This window comes from Trematosphaeria pertusa (assembly GCF_010094035.1).
Source record: "Trematosphaeria pertusa strain CBS 122368 unplaced genomic scaffold BU26scaffold_1, whole genome shotgun sequence".
Lineage (NCBI taxonomy): Eukaryota > Fungi > Ascomycota > Dothideomycetes > Pleosporales > Trematosphaeriaceae > Trematosphaeria > Trematosphaeria pertusa.
In genome coordinates this window covers 4,275,979-4,290,141 of record NW_022987212.1, presented here as the reverse complement: position 1 = coordinate 4,290,141, position 14,163 = coordinate 4,275,979, and the positions used below count along the sequence as shown (strand labels likewise).

Genomic DNA, 14,163 nt, shown 5'->3' with positions numbered 1-14,163 from the left:
AGCTGCTACCGATATCAAAAACGATGAGTTCCTCACAGCTTTCGACTTGGCAATCAAGGAAGGTCATCGGGTGACCATCGAGACGATTGCAAGATACGCGCCTCTCTCCTCGGACGATATCTCGGAGTGCTTTGGTTGGAGTAAACTGCATATCGATGCCCGGGACGGTACTCTCTCCAACATCGAGACCCTAGATCCCAAGCAGCTCCAGGAGCAAGACGCGTTTGGAAGAAGCCCGCTTTACCGTGCTGTTGAAATGCGCAGGCAAGAGGTTGCACGTTCGATTACCGGCAGAGTCGCTCTCGAAGTACCGGAGCTGCTGGATCTTTCTGTCCTCGCGGAGTCCAATGACGACGTTGAATTAATGCATCTCTTCCTTGGGCGTCTCCCACCAAGAAGCCTCACCCAAGATCCCCATCTACAACGCCGCGCCCAAAGGCTGTTTACGAAGGTAATTGAGCGGAACGACGTCGAAGCCACCAAAGCCTTATATCAAGCGGGAGTCGATGTCAACGGCGGTGGACTTCTGAACGTAAAACCAGAACGTTGCCCACTCCAGACGGCCATTCATTGTCGTCACTCTGACATTGCAATTTTCCTGATCAACCGAGGCGCAGATATTTCCATGAAGGACACGGGCGGATTCTCTTGTCTACCTTCGGCCTGTTCGAAAGCGCTTCCGCGCGTGGTAGAGTGCCTCCTCGAGCACAGTGCCGATCCAAACGAAATCCTGAGACCGGCGTCACCGAGTTGGGATTCGGATGCGCCTCTTAATCTCGCCTTCGGGTATGATGCTTTCAAACAGCCACCGGAACATTTCTTGGCCGTTGCTCGACTACTTATGCAACATGGCGCTTCCCTAACTACTACCTGTCACGGCTCTATCAAACCTGCGGCTTGGGTAGCGGTTTTGGCTTGGCAGTATTGCACATTTTCAAACACTGATGCCGAACCCCCGAAGTGCACCGCACTCCGCGAATTCCTCATTGAGAATGGGTGTGGGATGCTCGTGCAGAAACGCGGCGATGGTGGATATGTACAAATCCACAGAGCCGCTGCAGAGAACGATGTCGAAGCCTTAAAGGGACAACTCGATGCTGGTATTCCACCCGATTGGTGCACCATGTACTACCCGTTCTACACTCCTCTTCAGCTTGCGATCAAGAATAGTAATCTCGAAGCTGCACGGCTCCTGCTGGAATCCGGGGCGAATCCGGACTGCATCTTCCGCGAAATGCCTTCTAATTATGACAACGGAGACTACAACGGCGACAGTGCGGACAGGAGGGAAATCATCAAGCTCCTGCTCGAGGAGCTAGAGCCCCATTCAAGGGGTCGTGTTGTGGACTGGCACTACGATCAGCACCGCGCCAACAATTCGGTAAAAGAGTTTCTCTCGAGCAAGGTGAATGTGCGATCGTCTCTTTCTCGGGTCCGGGATCGACTTCAGAGCCAGAACGCCTTTCTCATCGCGATGGGAAGCCTCTTAGTCTTCTCGCTATTTTTCCTCCCATTCTCCCACTTCTCTGGTATCCGGGTTTCCGCTTTTCTTTCTAGAGAGTAGCACGGAATTTCTTAAACCCGCATGCGATGCTTGTTTTCGTTATTCTTCAATCCCTGCTCGGTAATATCGTACCTTGCTGTGTGGGGAGCGGGCATATTAATATCTATCTCGCAAACGATCCGCCAAGGAAGAACTCTCCAATACTTGCAACTACCGCGACGATCTATATGGATGTAATGCTGAAGCATGCCTGCACACTCTCTGTATTTAGCATCCTATTAGCCATTGAGTCCTGATGGCCGTACCCGGTCGTGTGGATCGCCCTGGAGGCTGGAGTTTAAAGACTGCCCCGGATCTACGAATTCAAAGTCTCGTCCTGGTAGCCGAAATCTTGGTGCAGAAGAAATTTGCCTCTTGGGTTTGAAAAGTGCATTCCGCTCTCGGCGCAGCACTCGAGTTTTCCGTAATGAGGCTCTTCGATCGTTTTCCAGCACTGATTTGCTTTGCGTCCGCATTCAACAGCCTCGCAAGCGCACTCGCACCTTCGGATACATGGCGCGATGCAGATATAGGCCAGTCTGGATACGTTGGTGGAGATCATAACATAGATCCCGAATCCGCCTCCCAGTTCAAGCAGCTTTGGAACGCGACTTTCAAGGAGGGCGAGAGAGTTCGTCCATCCTCCAATCCGTCCCCCGCACCTATCTGACATTGAAAACAGCATTGGGCAAAACCGCTTGTCTACACGCTCCAATCTGGCCGACAAATAGTTTTCACAGCATCCACTGAGAACATCGTCCGGACATTCGATGCAGCAACCGGCGAACTCATCGTCGAAAGACAGATCCATCCACCATGGCCAATGGAGGCCGCCTACTGCACGAATGTGAGCAAAAGTATGGGCATAATGGGAACGCCGGTGATTTATGCTGAGTACGACGTCGTGTTCTTCTACGTTAAATCGTACATTGAGTAAGACTCCTACTGATTCCTTATCCGTAGCTCATCTAGGCTCACTGATTCATCTATAGAGACTATCGTGTTCCCGGCGGAGCAAGCCCAGCATTGAACGGCGTCTACTACCTTAACGCCATCTACCTCGACGGCCTCCAAGATGTGTACTACTGGCCTATATTCCTCGATGATGTCCCAGCCGACAACGACCCGCGCAAGATATTCTTGGGCGGTCTCCTCCTGCAGCGACCGTCCCTGGCTATGGTCGGAAACATTCTATACGCCGGCTTTGGAGGCATGTGTGACGCGTTCAACTACACGGGCGTCCTGGTCGCAGTTAACGTCGACACCCAAAAGGTTAATCGGTGGGTCACGCAAGGTGGACCGAATTCCGCGTATACGGATGATTGGACGCTGTGGCATGGCGGTGGTGCGGGTGGCATCTGGCAGGCTGGTATGGGACTTGCGTCGGATGGGCAGGATGTCTTTTTCACGGTCGATAACGGAGGAGGGTCTACGGATACAAATATCTCGACCAAAGCTATCTCGGGGAAGATGCCCATGGACATTGTCTCCGAATCCGTCGTCCGCGTCAACGCTAACGACTCCGGCGTCCAGCTCCAGGACTGGTTCCGCCCCTTCGACTACCAATCCGACCAAGGCGAGGATATTGGCAGCGGGGGAGTCTCCATCCTCGATTCCTCGCTCTTTAAAACCGATAAAGTAAAACGGATGGCCGTAGCGGCAAGCAAGAACTTCAAGATGTACATCACGGACCTGGACAACTTGGGCGGCTATAGAGAAGGCAAAAACGGCACAGATGCCGTCCTGCAAACCATTCCCCTCGACGGCGAGGTCTATGGCGGCATCGGCTCTTACCCGCTCGAGGGCGGCTACGTATACGTTAACCCGGCTGGTGCGCCGCTCTCTGCGTACCGTTTCAGCTCGTCAAACTCGACTTCCTCCGGCCCGCTATTCTCCCTCGCAGGGAGATCTTCGATATCTAGTCCGCACGCACGCGGTGTGGGTATACCCACGGTGACAAGTAGGAATAGCACGGCGGGGAGTGGCATTGTATGGGTTACGGATGCAGAGAAGGGACTGCTGGCGTACAAGGCGGTTCCGGTCAATGGGACATTGATGGAGATTCCGCTACCGAAAGTGGAGGGCGCGATGATGTATAGTAGACCGGTGTTTGGAGATGGCAGGGTGTATGTTTTTGACGCGAAGGACAAGTTGATTGCGCTGGGTGTAAAGTAGGTAAGCTAGGGGATGTAGATCGGCTGCTGCCCAGGCTGGAGATTGAAGTAAGAATATGGATGCTTTAAATAACATGACTAGAATTTGTTATCCAAGGCGCATCGACGGCATTTTATTAGCCTGCTTCAGGACCACCAGATCCTTCGACAGATCATCTACTTCACAACCGCCATCAAGAAGCCGTCATAACTCTTCTCCCCAACCGTCTGGATCACGACGCCATCCAGCCTCGCATCCTTACCAATGTTTTCCACCACCCTCCGCGCGCCTTGAATCCTCTCATCGCCCCCCTCATTCGCAAGCTGCCCCTTCCTCACAACATTATCCACAATAATGCAAGCGCCCGGCTCGCACATCCCCAGCGCCATGTCCACATAGTTCCAGTTATTCTCCTTATCCGCGTCGATGAAGACGAGCTGGAACTTGCCGTGCTTGCCTTGCTTCACCTCCTCTGCGATTTTTGGCAGCACCTCCACCCCAGGCCCGAGCCGCACGTCCACGCGATCCGCGACGCCCGCGTTCTTGAAGTTCGCGCGCGCGACTTCAGCGTGGTGCGGATCCACTTCCACACTCGTCACTTTCACATCGGGGCTCGCATGCGCCAGCCAGAGGGTTGAGAAGCCGCCCAGAGTGCCCAATTCGAGGATGTTCTTCGCGCGCGCGAGACGCGCTTGCAATTGGAGGAACTTGCCCTGCGAGGTGGAGACGGCGATGTCCGGGAGCCCGTTTTGTTCGGCATTGGTTTGCGCGTATTCGAGGGCGTCGTGGGACGGTGTCGTAGCGGACTTGGGGTGCAGGTGCGAGAGGGAGTAGGCGTCGACGGCGGTCCAGCGCGGGTCTTGTTCGTAGCGTTGGCCTTGGTAGGTGGGCATTGTGGAAAGCGGTGGTGTCTTGCGTTCTAGGAGATTGATGTGAGGGGTATGAAGGTACAGTTTAGAGGAGAAGATGGTTAGGCTTGATCTTGGAGCGGGGAAGCAAGTTTTCAGCGCTTTATAGGAGAGCAATGGCGGCCGCGGAGAGCGCATTGCGTGGCGTACGCGTACTCCGACATTGATGCCTGGTTGTCCGAGTTACAGAGGTACATGTACGATGTCGGAGAGCTATGGCATTGAGTGTGTGGATTGGGTGTCCCTGTTGCAGTTGTGGAGTCACAGCGGGGATTACGTGACGCGGATCTGATAAGAGAGTTATCTCCGAAACTCCGAGGGGAGCATAGGTTTTGTCCGAGGAGAACCCCGAGCGGTTCTAAAGGCCTCTCGTACCTCCATTCATCCATTATTTCTCTCTCTATCTCTCTCTCGGTGAGTCACTCGCATTCCTCGCATCCCTGTGTCATGCATTTTTCACTCGGACCTCAATTGCACGGGTTGAATTGCTGTAGGCAGCCGCTCATCACGTGCAGCTCCTTGCTCCTTCGGAGACGTGAGCAGAAAGAACTCATCAATATTGTTGTTGGATCAACTACCTTATGCTCACTTCCTATCGTCTTAACCATCTTCTTTGCCTCTCCTCTGGAGGCGGCGCTGGTAACGGCTTTTCCAGTTCCGCCCTCGTAATCATCCTCCCTGATCCGCTGCTCTGCGTAGTCCCGTTCGAGGCTCGCAGTGACGATGTTCCGGATCCACTGTTCTGTACAGTTCCCCCAGAACGTCTCGAAAGCCCGCCTTGACTTTGCGCCGCGCCTCCGGAATCTCTCAAAGAGCTTCCCCCACCGCTCGTTGTTGTCCCTCCCGACACCCTCACAGAGCTTCTAGGGCTGTCGGATTTACGGGATTCTAGATTGGCGAGCACTCTTTCTCTCGGGCTTTTAATTGTTGGAGGGGTATAAGTGCGACTTCGGAAAGACTCTGGGTTTGGATTCGCTCCATCGGAATACCGAAGCGTAGCGGCAGCACTGGGAATTGATTGCGCCGGCTTCCTCAGTGGCTCTGTCGAAGTCCGGGTCATGATGTGCTTTGGGGCTGGATGCCTGAATTCTTCTGGTGGCCTGTGGATATTTCCAGAGTTCTCGAACCACGGCATGGAGACTGCCCGCTCACGCTGCTGCGGTTGTCGCCATGGTGGAGTCTCAGGCTTCTCGGTAACTCGCCGCGCTGTCACATACCTCTTGCGGCGGTCGGAATTCGTAAGGAGCTGCTCCTGCGGGCGTTCATCCTCGTAAATCCGTTCGTGTTGCTTGATTCCACGCTCGGCCTCCGTCTTGACGTGCATCTCTCGAAGCATGCGGTAGACCTTATTCTGGTCACCTTCGTCTATCCAACGCACTGGCCTCTCACTCTTGACCTTCGATCCAAACCGCTCTCGTCTTAATACATGAAGGAACCCGTCTTTCACACAGTCCTCGCTGGATTGTACCTCACCCTGATTCGCCGCAAGGGAACGAGTGCATTCGTATGGACGTTCCTGACGCCGCTGCGCTTGATGCTCGTCTGCGCAGCGGGGGCAGCGCTCTAGGGTGCAGTCGTAGGCCATCCTTAATTCTCTAGTACCTGGTACGAATGCAGAGACGAGGGTATGCTGCAGCCTCCTTGGCTGCACGCCAGGGATCTCGTGGACTTTGATCCATTCGTCGGGATGACCGCAAAGATAAGCGCGGTGCATGATGTAGGGGTATCCAGCGCCCTTGGGGTTTCTAGGCGCTGCGGCGCTGAGTCTGTTTGTTAGTCTTTCCATTGGTGCATGAAGAAATTCAGGCGGAGGAGTGCCATGTATAGGTATGATCAACGTTCCGTTTTCTCTATCTGTCCGCTCTAGTGTGTTTGCTGCAAGCATTTGCTTGCTTCATTCAATACCTACCTGGCTTTGACAAACACGTTCAAGCGCTGGGCTATTCTGCTTCACAGTCTGCCTCATTGATCCTCCATCTCCACGTCACCATCGCAGTCCGCTTTTCCACTTGCATGCTCCTCTTTTCCACCCATCATCAGTGCCTCCATCTCGTCTGCCATTTCCTTCTCCTTCCACTGCAGTAAGACAGGCACTCGCTCTTCGCTCTTTGCCTTCTTCGTCTCTTTTTTAGGCTTGTTATGGTAGCCCTTGAGAGCTCGACGGTATTCATCTGGGTCTTGGTTTTTGTTGTAGAGTTTCGTGGCGTTCTTCAAGCGGTCGAGGAATTCGCGCGGCACTTCATCTGTTCCAGTGGGCACATGTGTGCGCTGATTATCGCGGTTATCGGTGCCGGACATGGTTGCGGTTTCTGGATGCGTCGAGTTTGGGAGGCGCAGACGGGTTTTGAGGAGGGTGCAGCGTTTCTCGTTGTAGGGTTGTCACACGGATATAGTATGTAAGTCAAACGGTGAGTGAAAGAAACATGAAACAGGCATTCACCTCTCAACCTAAGACAAGCAAGCAACACTACCTTCCTGTTGTTTCACCCAAGCACACGACCGCAACGCCTCTCTATGTTACCACCACACACATTATGGCGTACTACACATAGCAGCATTCAAGTACCATCTTATCGGCCTTCCGACTTCGCTTCAACACCAATCAGGTGGCCAGAGCCAATTCCGTTGCACCCAGCGTCACCATCGACAACAAGGACCTCGCAAATACGAAAGACCCACCAAGACTCCATGTCGCGATCAAGCTGGCAACAACTCTCCGTGCCTTTTTCTCGCCCAAAGAAATTGGAAGCGTACGCCGCCCAGATGCCCGATCTCTCTCCATATCTCGGAAATCCTGGATCGCCATAGTCGATGCGGTAGCCGCAAGCAGCACGCTTGCAGATACCAGCTCAGACCCGCCGAACCGCAGCTCCGGACCTCCAGCAACACTAATACACCCAAACAGCCAGGTGACCAGTCCAAGAGCGCTCTCCGTGTCGCGGATAATCCAGAGTCCCTGGGAGCCGCCGAGCTCGTTGTAGTAGTAGGTGATGATCGTTTGCAGCAGAAAGGCGTTAAAACCACTGGCATACTAGCTAAACAGGACGCCGATAATTCGTGCTATATTCCGCACTTTGGCCGCGGATACTGGGCTTATTCGCTGAGCGGGTAGCGGTCTCCAAGGCTTGTCTATGCTATCTTCCTCGATGCTGTGGGGAAGGCGTTAATGGCAATGCTGAATTCTAGCGCGGCTTAGAAACGCGATTTAAACCTGACATACGGCCCCTGACTAGCAACGACAAATCTATCGGTGGCCCCTTTCTCCCTTCGATGCAATCTTTCAATGGCAGAAAGATGCTTTTCGTCGGCCGCCATGGTCATATCTATGCCATACTCGAACACCATTTGAGCCAATGCTAGCTTCATCTCTATCATAACCTAGTTCTTTCCGATGCATCCAATGGGGCCAATACCAAAGGGCTAGAACGCCGCTCTTGCGCGCCGAACCGTCTCCTCCCCACTCTCACTTGGGATCTAGCGTTGGGGATCAAACGTCTAGGGATTATCGAAATATTCCCTGTTTCGCATAACGGCGTGGTGTGATACACCCACATCAGTTCCTTCGACAACAACCTGGCCGCCGATCGACACGCCTCCTGCAAGCAACCCCCTCTGGAGGTAACCGCCAACTACAGGCGTCAATCGCAGCCCTTCATCAATGCAGGCAGAAGGGTACTCGCATTCTTGAAGCGTTGCGCCGGGTCGGACCTGGGAAACATCGGCAAATCTTGACCTGACCTCTTTCGCCAATCTCTCGAGAGCGTCCGGATTGTTCAACAGATTGAACAGAATGTTTGCGAGTGCATTTGCTGTGGTGTCAGACCCTGCTTAACTGTCAGGTTTAGTAGACAATCCGTCTTTCCACTTTGGACGTGCCCGCCATCACCAGAAGACTACTCTCACTTTCTAATTCCGGAACTGAAGTCCTCTCGTCGACATCATGCTTAGACTTTTCCAATAGCACACCGAACACACTCCTTGGCTGCACTGCACTCTCTAGCTTGTGAAGCTCGCGCTATACACTCTTTGGTGAGCGCAGCGCTGTACGACTCGTACTTGTCCATGGCCTGGCGAAGGCTTGAATTGAGGGTATCCAACTTGAGGGACGCTATTTTTGGCATGTGCCCAATCTATGCTATTCAGCATGCTGACCCGGATAGAGGTTTTTCTTGGCAATACCTACATACAGGCCGTCAGAGGCCTTGAAGAGAATTTCGGCTTTTCGAGGAGTTTCAAGAGAGCCAAATGACTTTCCAAAGCAAAAAAAAAAAAAAGGACTGCGCAGAATCAAAACTGCGATGCCCAAAATCACTGGCAAGGTCATATACAGGAGTAACGATCCAGGAATTGAAGGTGGAGCCGGTAGATGGTAAAACACGTTATCTACGCCTGTTAGAATCCACACAACGCCCCCGTTTCTGATACACACGAGCACCGAGATCGCCGTTACAATGATGACGAACATTTCCGCTAGTAGATGTCGAGCTTGCTGGCTAGCCTTTTAGAATGCGGCTTCGAATGTTGAAGTTTTAAGCAACCTCAGCGCTACGGAAAGAGTGACTCCAAGTGACATGTGACTGAGCTCTAGAGCTGAGCCGATACCGCTTTGTGTATCGATCAAGGCACAGTAACAATGGCTGCACGACAGCACGTCGGGGCCCCAACTCCAACAGTTACATTGAATGTAACACCAACGGAGTGGCGATGCACGGACTGCTCAGGTTGCTCGAATTAATCAAAGTGAAAGCATTCTGTGACTCCACTGAGGCACAGCATTTGAGGCATCACCAACTTCTTGTTCGTCCCTATCATTGAGTGCGCTGTAGTGCGGCACAGCAATGAGGTCGAAGCGATGCGCCAGTTTTGGATTCGGCATTATGCAACCTATCGCTCAGCTTGCCTGGCCCGCCTGCTCCACGACATATGTTGCGTGATTTGCATTCGGATTTCGAAAGGAAATGGTGTTAGGATATCAGTGGGGAGTATGTTATCTACGATATCGGCGCAAGCGAGGAGCGTTAGGTTGAACTCGAACCCGATAGTGACTCGATTGCTACCCAATCCCCTCATTTATCCCTTCACCTGTTGCACAATGTTATCGCGGACGGCGCATGTGGCCAACTCAAGGTTGCGGCACTCAGTAGTCCCATAGTGAACCAAGGTCGAACAAGTCTGTGCTTGGTACTGACACCTGAAGAAAATCACATCATTCACATTCAGGGTAATGGAAGATGGCATTCATGTACCCTAAAAGATGCAAATGAATTCAGGGCTACACTAGTTATTCGAGTCCTTTAGACCATAGCTGTAGCTTTAAGACCGTTTGCGGCCCACGCATACGAGCATGTCCGTAGTCACTGAGACGCCGTTTTCGATCTCAGCGCCGGAGTTATTCCATAGCTCCTCCCAATTTTTATCCGTTCCTACCATGCAACCATCCCGCACCGCGATCTTCGCAATATGGCCAAGGACCATGAGTAGCGAATCCGTCATTGGTTTCCTGAACTCTTTCTTCACGTCCATCCTGAAGTCGGCTAGCACGTCTAGGCCATGTTGCTCGAACAGCGACCCGAGACGGGGGATCCAGGAATAGTCGAGGCTCATAGCGGACCTAGCGGATACCAAGGACGTGTCGAGCATCTCTTGTGTCTCGGCGGCTGAAACGGACGGCTGGGGCGGGATGGCTTTCAAAGATTCGCTGTCCATCTCATCCCACTGGAAGTAGCCACCAGGCTTGAGCATCTTCACCGCGTTGGCGATAAGTTGTGCTGGGTTGCCATTCTTTACCACGGCAGTGAACACACGGACGTGGACGACATCGAATTTGCCTACCAGCTCCTCAGGAAGCGGATCCACGAAGGCATCGAGGACCTTCAGATTGACATTTCCGGGGAGGTTTTCTGGAGCCGGAAAATGAACCGCGGATATGTCGAATCCTGTCAAAACTGCTCGCTGCAGTTGCGCATCCTCCAGTTCGCCGGCCATCGATATGATCCAAGCTCTGGGAAACTCAGAATTAGCGAGGGTGAAACAGATGTGGGGTTGCCAATCGCACCCATTTCCGCAACCATGATCAGCTATGCGTAGCTCGCCATCCTCTGGAAGCTTTATGCTGGGGTGGAGATCCCAACCCATCTGCATCTTCCATAGCCACTGCTGTAAATGCAACCTGCGAGTCGTTAGGCACCTTGGGTGAGAGTCCTGTACTTGGAGGAAACATACCGCCCCGATTCCGCGTATCCGTGCGAGATAATATAGTTCGTTCGTAAGTCGGTCATCTTGCAACAAGATGGTTGACGGCAATGATAACTTGGAGGGGCGAAGCAACTTGTTCGGAGGTGGGTTGTAGCATGTGAGCAGAGCCTTGACCCTTTAGTAGTTATGTAGATGGCCCTAGCTCTTTCCCTCGTCATAGCAACGCCGTCCTCGCTACGTGCCTTCCTTAGTCCGCGTAACCTCTATAGGTTGGTGACTCAAAAAGAGGAAAACCAATCACGTGCCTTCCTTCAGGCGCCCGTTTCCCTTCCTTCCTTCTTTCCCAATTCTCCTTGCTGCAGCGGTTAATTTGCCCATGTAGTCGTCGTGTAACACCGAATTGATTGACGGCGGGAGGGCAGCTTCAGCAGTAGCCAACAATATTTGCGAGAATAGGAAAGACGTCCACGTGTTTGGCAAGAAACGGAATTCAACAAGGATCATTTGTGTTCGGTGTTGTCGACATTCCCTCGTTGAGGATTGACCATTTGGCATGTTATGAATAGAAGATGTTAGTTTGCTTTAGGTATATCAGTTCGCTCTAGTGGCATTCAATGATATCGCGGCCTCTTACGTCCACTCGCCCTTCCTCCGCTCTGAAACTCCAAATCTTGGGAGGCTGAGAAACCGACGGTGACCGGTAAGAGTAAAGCTGGGCATTCGCTGTCAAACCGAGGGTTATTGTAAGGTTTGGATTTTAGACTAGGATTAACTTGAAACAACTCAATTGTTGGAAAATGAGCGGATGTTTTTCGTATTTTCTGCTGCAGGCGTAGATGACTGATCGCTTATCCGCACCCGTCCTGCTCTTGCGAGTCGGACCTACCCCCATAGACCCCTCCATTAAGAATCCACTGCTCATTATCGTCGTTGTCGTCTTGTACTCTCCTCCATGCCTGTTTCCTCTCTCCCTCTTTCTCCTTCCCCTTGCCTTCAACCTTGATCGTTGGTCGGATCAGGCCACCAAGGAGTGGATTCCTGCTGAACGCACCTCCTCCACCGGATAAGGTGCCTTGGCTCCCAACGTCAGTCGGCTCAAGCAGATCCTCGCCGCTCTCTGGAGACGACGGCCTTTCGACTACCGCCATCCTCTTGACGATCTTTCCCCCTACTAGGTCGATACTCGCTACGACTTTTCTCTTCTCGTAATCAGGTCTTGCATTCCATTCTTGCTCTTTTAGCGCTTTTTGCTGCCGCTTGAGCTGCATTGCCCTCTCTTGTGGACTGGCCCACATGCTTAAGCCAGCAGTCGTGGTTTCGAAGTCTGCCGCTTCGTCGTGGACCTGAGTTCGTCGAGCATTCTGCGCCTGGAAAGCAAGGAGCTTGTCTCGGTGCTGTTTCGCTTTCGAAAGCTTCTCACTCTCCGACTCAACATCTGATGCAGGATTTGAAGAAACTGGAGTAGTGGACCTCGGTGTCGAGAAAGGGCGTGGTGCCAGTGACACATCCGCACGCTTCTGCCCGGCATTGTTTGCCGCCATTTTTTCTTTACCGCGCTCTTCCTTCAGCACTCTAACCATGGACTGAATCTCACTAGAGCTGATTAATGGCTGATTACAGAATGTACAAGGCCCTATGCCTTCCTTCACACAGATGATCTTGCCGCAGTTGAGGCAGTTCGGTGCTGCTTCAAGCAGCGGGTGGCGTGTCGCCATGCAGTCGCATTTCCGCTTGTTATTGTCTTGACCTGCGGACAGAGTCGGGTTCGTCTGGATTTCCAGCGCTCTTATCGCAGACTCCAGGTCGCTCAGCGCGGTGGAAGCTCCGTGCATGGGCGTTCCGCCGGCGACGCTGACTTTCGCTTTTGGTTTGGGGGAGGAAGTCCTGGAGGGAATTGCATCTGAAATCAACTGACCCGCTGCAGAAGGAGGCAGCTTCTGCACCGGTGCAGGTCGTGCCGGCGAGATGCCGCGTGATTTTGGTGTCGACGTGCCTGAGGATGTGGTTGGTTTCTGGGCGGCGTCTGGTTTATCCGATAGAGCGAAAGCATTCGGCTTCAGACCCTTCGACTTCGATGCTCCGGCCATATAGTCTCCCTCATCTTTCTTGATATAAGCACCCGCGGTATTGCCGTAGTTCTCCGGTTGCCGCGGAGGAGGAAGCTTCAGGCCCTGCTTCTTCTTATTCCTCGTCTTGGCTTTCGGGACCTCTGAGATGTCAGTTGATGCTTGAGCTTGACTTGAACTAGCCGAAGCTTTCAATTTTCTCCGGTTGTTGAACGAGGTGATGAACTCCAGGGCTTGAGGGCTGTCTCCGAGGAAATTCTGGAGGTGGTCTGCCGCTTCCTTATTCGACAGTGTCTCTGTGTAAGAGATGACCTGCTTGAGCGATTCTTCATCTAGCGGCAGAAGCTTCGATAGTTGCGGCAGGGCCCAGGCCGATAGATCCATTATTGCGGTTGATGATGGGTGTTCAGGTGACGGAGCGTTTCTCTGATTCATCGATATAGTAAGCGTCAAGCCACAGCTGTGGCGTTGTGGCGGTGCTTTTCCCGGGCGCAGACCCAGAGCAACACTTCACGACCATCCAGGTACTCAACCTTCCCCTCATTACTTGCCCGCCATGACGACCGAGGTCGAACTCGAAACTACTGTGGTATAACCATGGCCCCCGTTTTCTTTCCATCAAGTAGCTTGCTCATCAGACTCCTCAGGGCACAATCACCGTCGAACTCTACACCGACCACGCGCCGAAAACGTGCAAGAACTTCTCCACGCTCGCCCAGCGCAACTACTACAATGGCGTCGTCTTCCACCGCATAATCCCCAACTTCATGATCCAGGGCGGCGACCCCACCGGCACCGGCCGCGGCGGCGCGTCCATCTTCGGCGAAAAGTTCGAAGACGAGATATCGCCCGCGCTGAAGCACACCGGGGCAGGCATACTGAGTATGGCGAATTCAGGTCCAAATACAAATGGAAGTCAGTTCTTTATTACCTTGGCGCCGACGCCGTGGCTGGACGGCAAGCATACCATATTTGGCAGGGTGAAGAGCGGGATGCAGGTAGTGAAGAAGCTAGGCTTGGTCAAGACCGACAAGGAGGATAGACCGGTCGAAGAGGTCAAAATTGTGAGGGCATACCCTGTCGAGAAGGATGATCTCGTGTGAGGGGAGCAATGAAGAGAATCAGCCCTTAGCCAAAGCGTTCGAGAATGCTGGCCACTGGGAGAAAACAGCCGGAGAATGGAGCACGTATCTGCTGCGCCCAACGAGCAGCTTTCATATCAATAGATGCTCTTATATGATATTGTGAGTGCTACAAATTCAACTTAGGTACAGCGAAGCTTATAAACCAGGTCAGC

At 52.9% G+C, this 14,163-nt stretch overlaps 8 protein-coding genes across 8 annotated transcripts; 2 read left to right on the top strand and 6 right to left on the bottom strand.

Moving 5' to 3' along the window:
• Positions 1-1,767: 1,767 nt before the first annotated feature.
• BU26DRAFT_37394 (uncharacterized protein) lies at positions 1,768-3,796 on the top strand. Its single transcript, XM_033822530.1, has 3 exons — positions 1,768-2,174; positions 2,226-2,476; positions 2,536-3,796. The coding sequence occupies exons 1-3, from the start codon at positions 1,971-1,973 to the stop codon at positions 3,716-3,718; spliced, it is 1,638 nt and encodes a 545-aa protein (XP_033692176.1). The 5' UTR covers positions 1,768-1,970; the 3' UTR covers positions 3,719-3,796.
• BU26DRAFT_513869 (S-adenosyl-L-methionine-dependent methyltransferase) lies at positions 3,691-4,850 on the bottom strand. Its single transcript, XM_033827712.1, has one exon. The coding sequence runs from the start codon at positions 4,741-4,743 to the stop codon at positions 3,874-3,876; it is 870 nt and encodes a 289-aa protein (XP_033692175.1). The 5' UTR covers positions 4,744-4,850; the 3' UTR covers positions 3,691-3,873.
• Positions 4,851-5,197: 347 nt separating this feature from the next.
• Positions 5,198-7,045, bottom strand: BU26DRAFT_575694 (uncharacterized protein; the record flags this gene model as incomplete). The annotated part of the gene is made up of 3 exons (XM_033834360.1): positions 6,594-7,045; positions 6,515-6,545; positions 5,198-6,371 (listed from the first exon to the last, which is right to left on the bottom strand). Exons 1-3 carry the CDS (start codon positions 6,901-6,903, stop codon positions 5,198-5,200), a joined length of 1,515 nt encoding a protein of 504 aa, XP_033692174.1. The 5' UTR covers positions 6,904-7,045.
• A 162-nt stretch (positions 7,046-7,207) lies between these two features.
• On the bottom strand, positions 7,208-7,920 carry BU26DRAFT_558576 (uncharacterized protein; the record flags this gene model as incomplete). Its single annotated transcript, XM_033832582.1, has 2 exons — positions 7,208-7,628; positions 7,826-7,920. 2 exons carry the CDS (start codon positions 7,918-7,920, stop codon positions 7,208-7,210), a joined length of 516 nt encoding a protein of 171 aa, XP_033692173.1.
• Positions 7,921-7,983: 63 nt separating this feature from the next.
• BU26DRAFT_575692 (cytochrome P450) lies at positions 7,984-8,430 on the bottom strand (the record flags this gene model as incomplete). The annotated part of the gene is made up of 1 exon (XM_033834359.1): positions 7,984-8,430. A coding segment is annotated over one exon (330 nt), but the record flags the coding sequence as incomplete, so codon positions are not given.
• A 1,488-nt stretch (positions 8,431-9,918) lies between these two features.
• BU26DRAFT_546296 (uncharacterized protein) lies at positions 9,919-10,883 on the bottom strand (the record flags this gene model as incomplete). The annotated part of the gene is made up of 2 exons (XM_033831832.1): positions 9,919-10,774; positions 10,828-10,883. The coding sequence occupies 2 exons, from the start codon at positions 10,881-10,883 to the stop codon at positions 9,919-9,921; spliced, it is 912 nt and encodes a 303-aa protein (XP_033692171.1).
• Positions 10,884-11,562: 679 nt separating this feature from the next.
• BU26DRAFT_513867 (zf-C2HC5-domain-containing protein) lies at positions 11,563-13,268 on the bottom strand. The gene has a single exon (XM_033827711.1). It carries the CDS (start codon positions 13,248-13,250, stop codon positions 11,649-11,651), a length of 1,602 nt encoding a protein of 533 aa, XP_033692170.1. The 5' UTR covers positions 13,251-13,268; the 3' UTR covers positions 11,563-11,648.
• A 154-nt stretch (positions 13,269-13,422) lies between these two features.
• On the top strand, positions 13,423-13,969 carry BU26DRAFT_527289 (uncharacterized protein; the record flags this gene model as incomplete). Its single annotated transcript, XM_033830760.1, has 2 exons — positions 13,423-13,455; positions 13,514-13,969. The coding sequence occupies 2 exons, from the start codon at positions 13,423-13,425 to the stop codon at positions 13,967-13,969; spliced, it is 489 nt and encodes a 162-aa protein (XP_033692169.1).
• Positions 13,970-14,163: the final 194 nt, after the last annotated feature.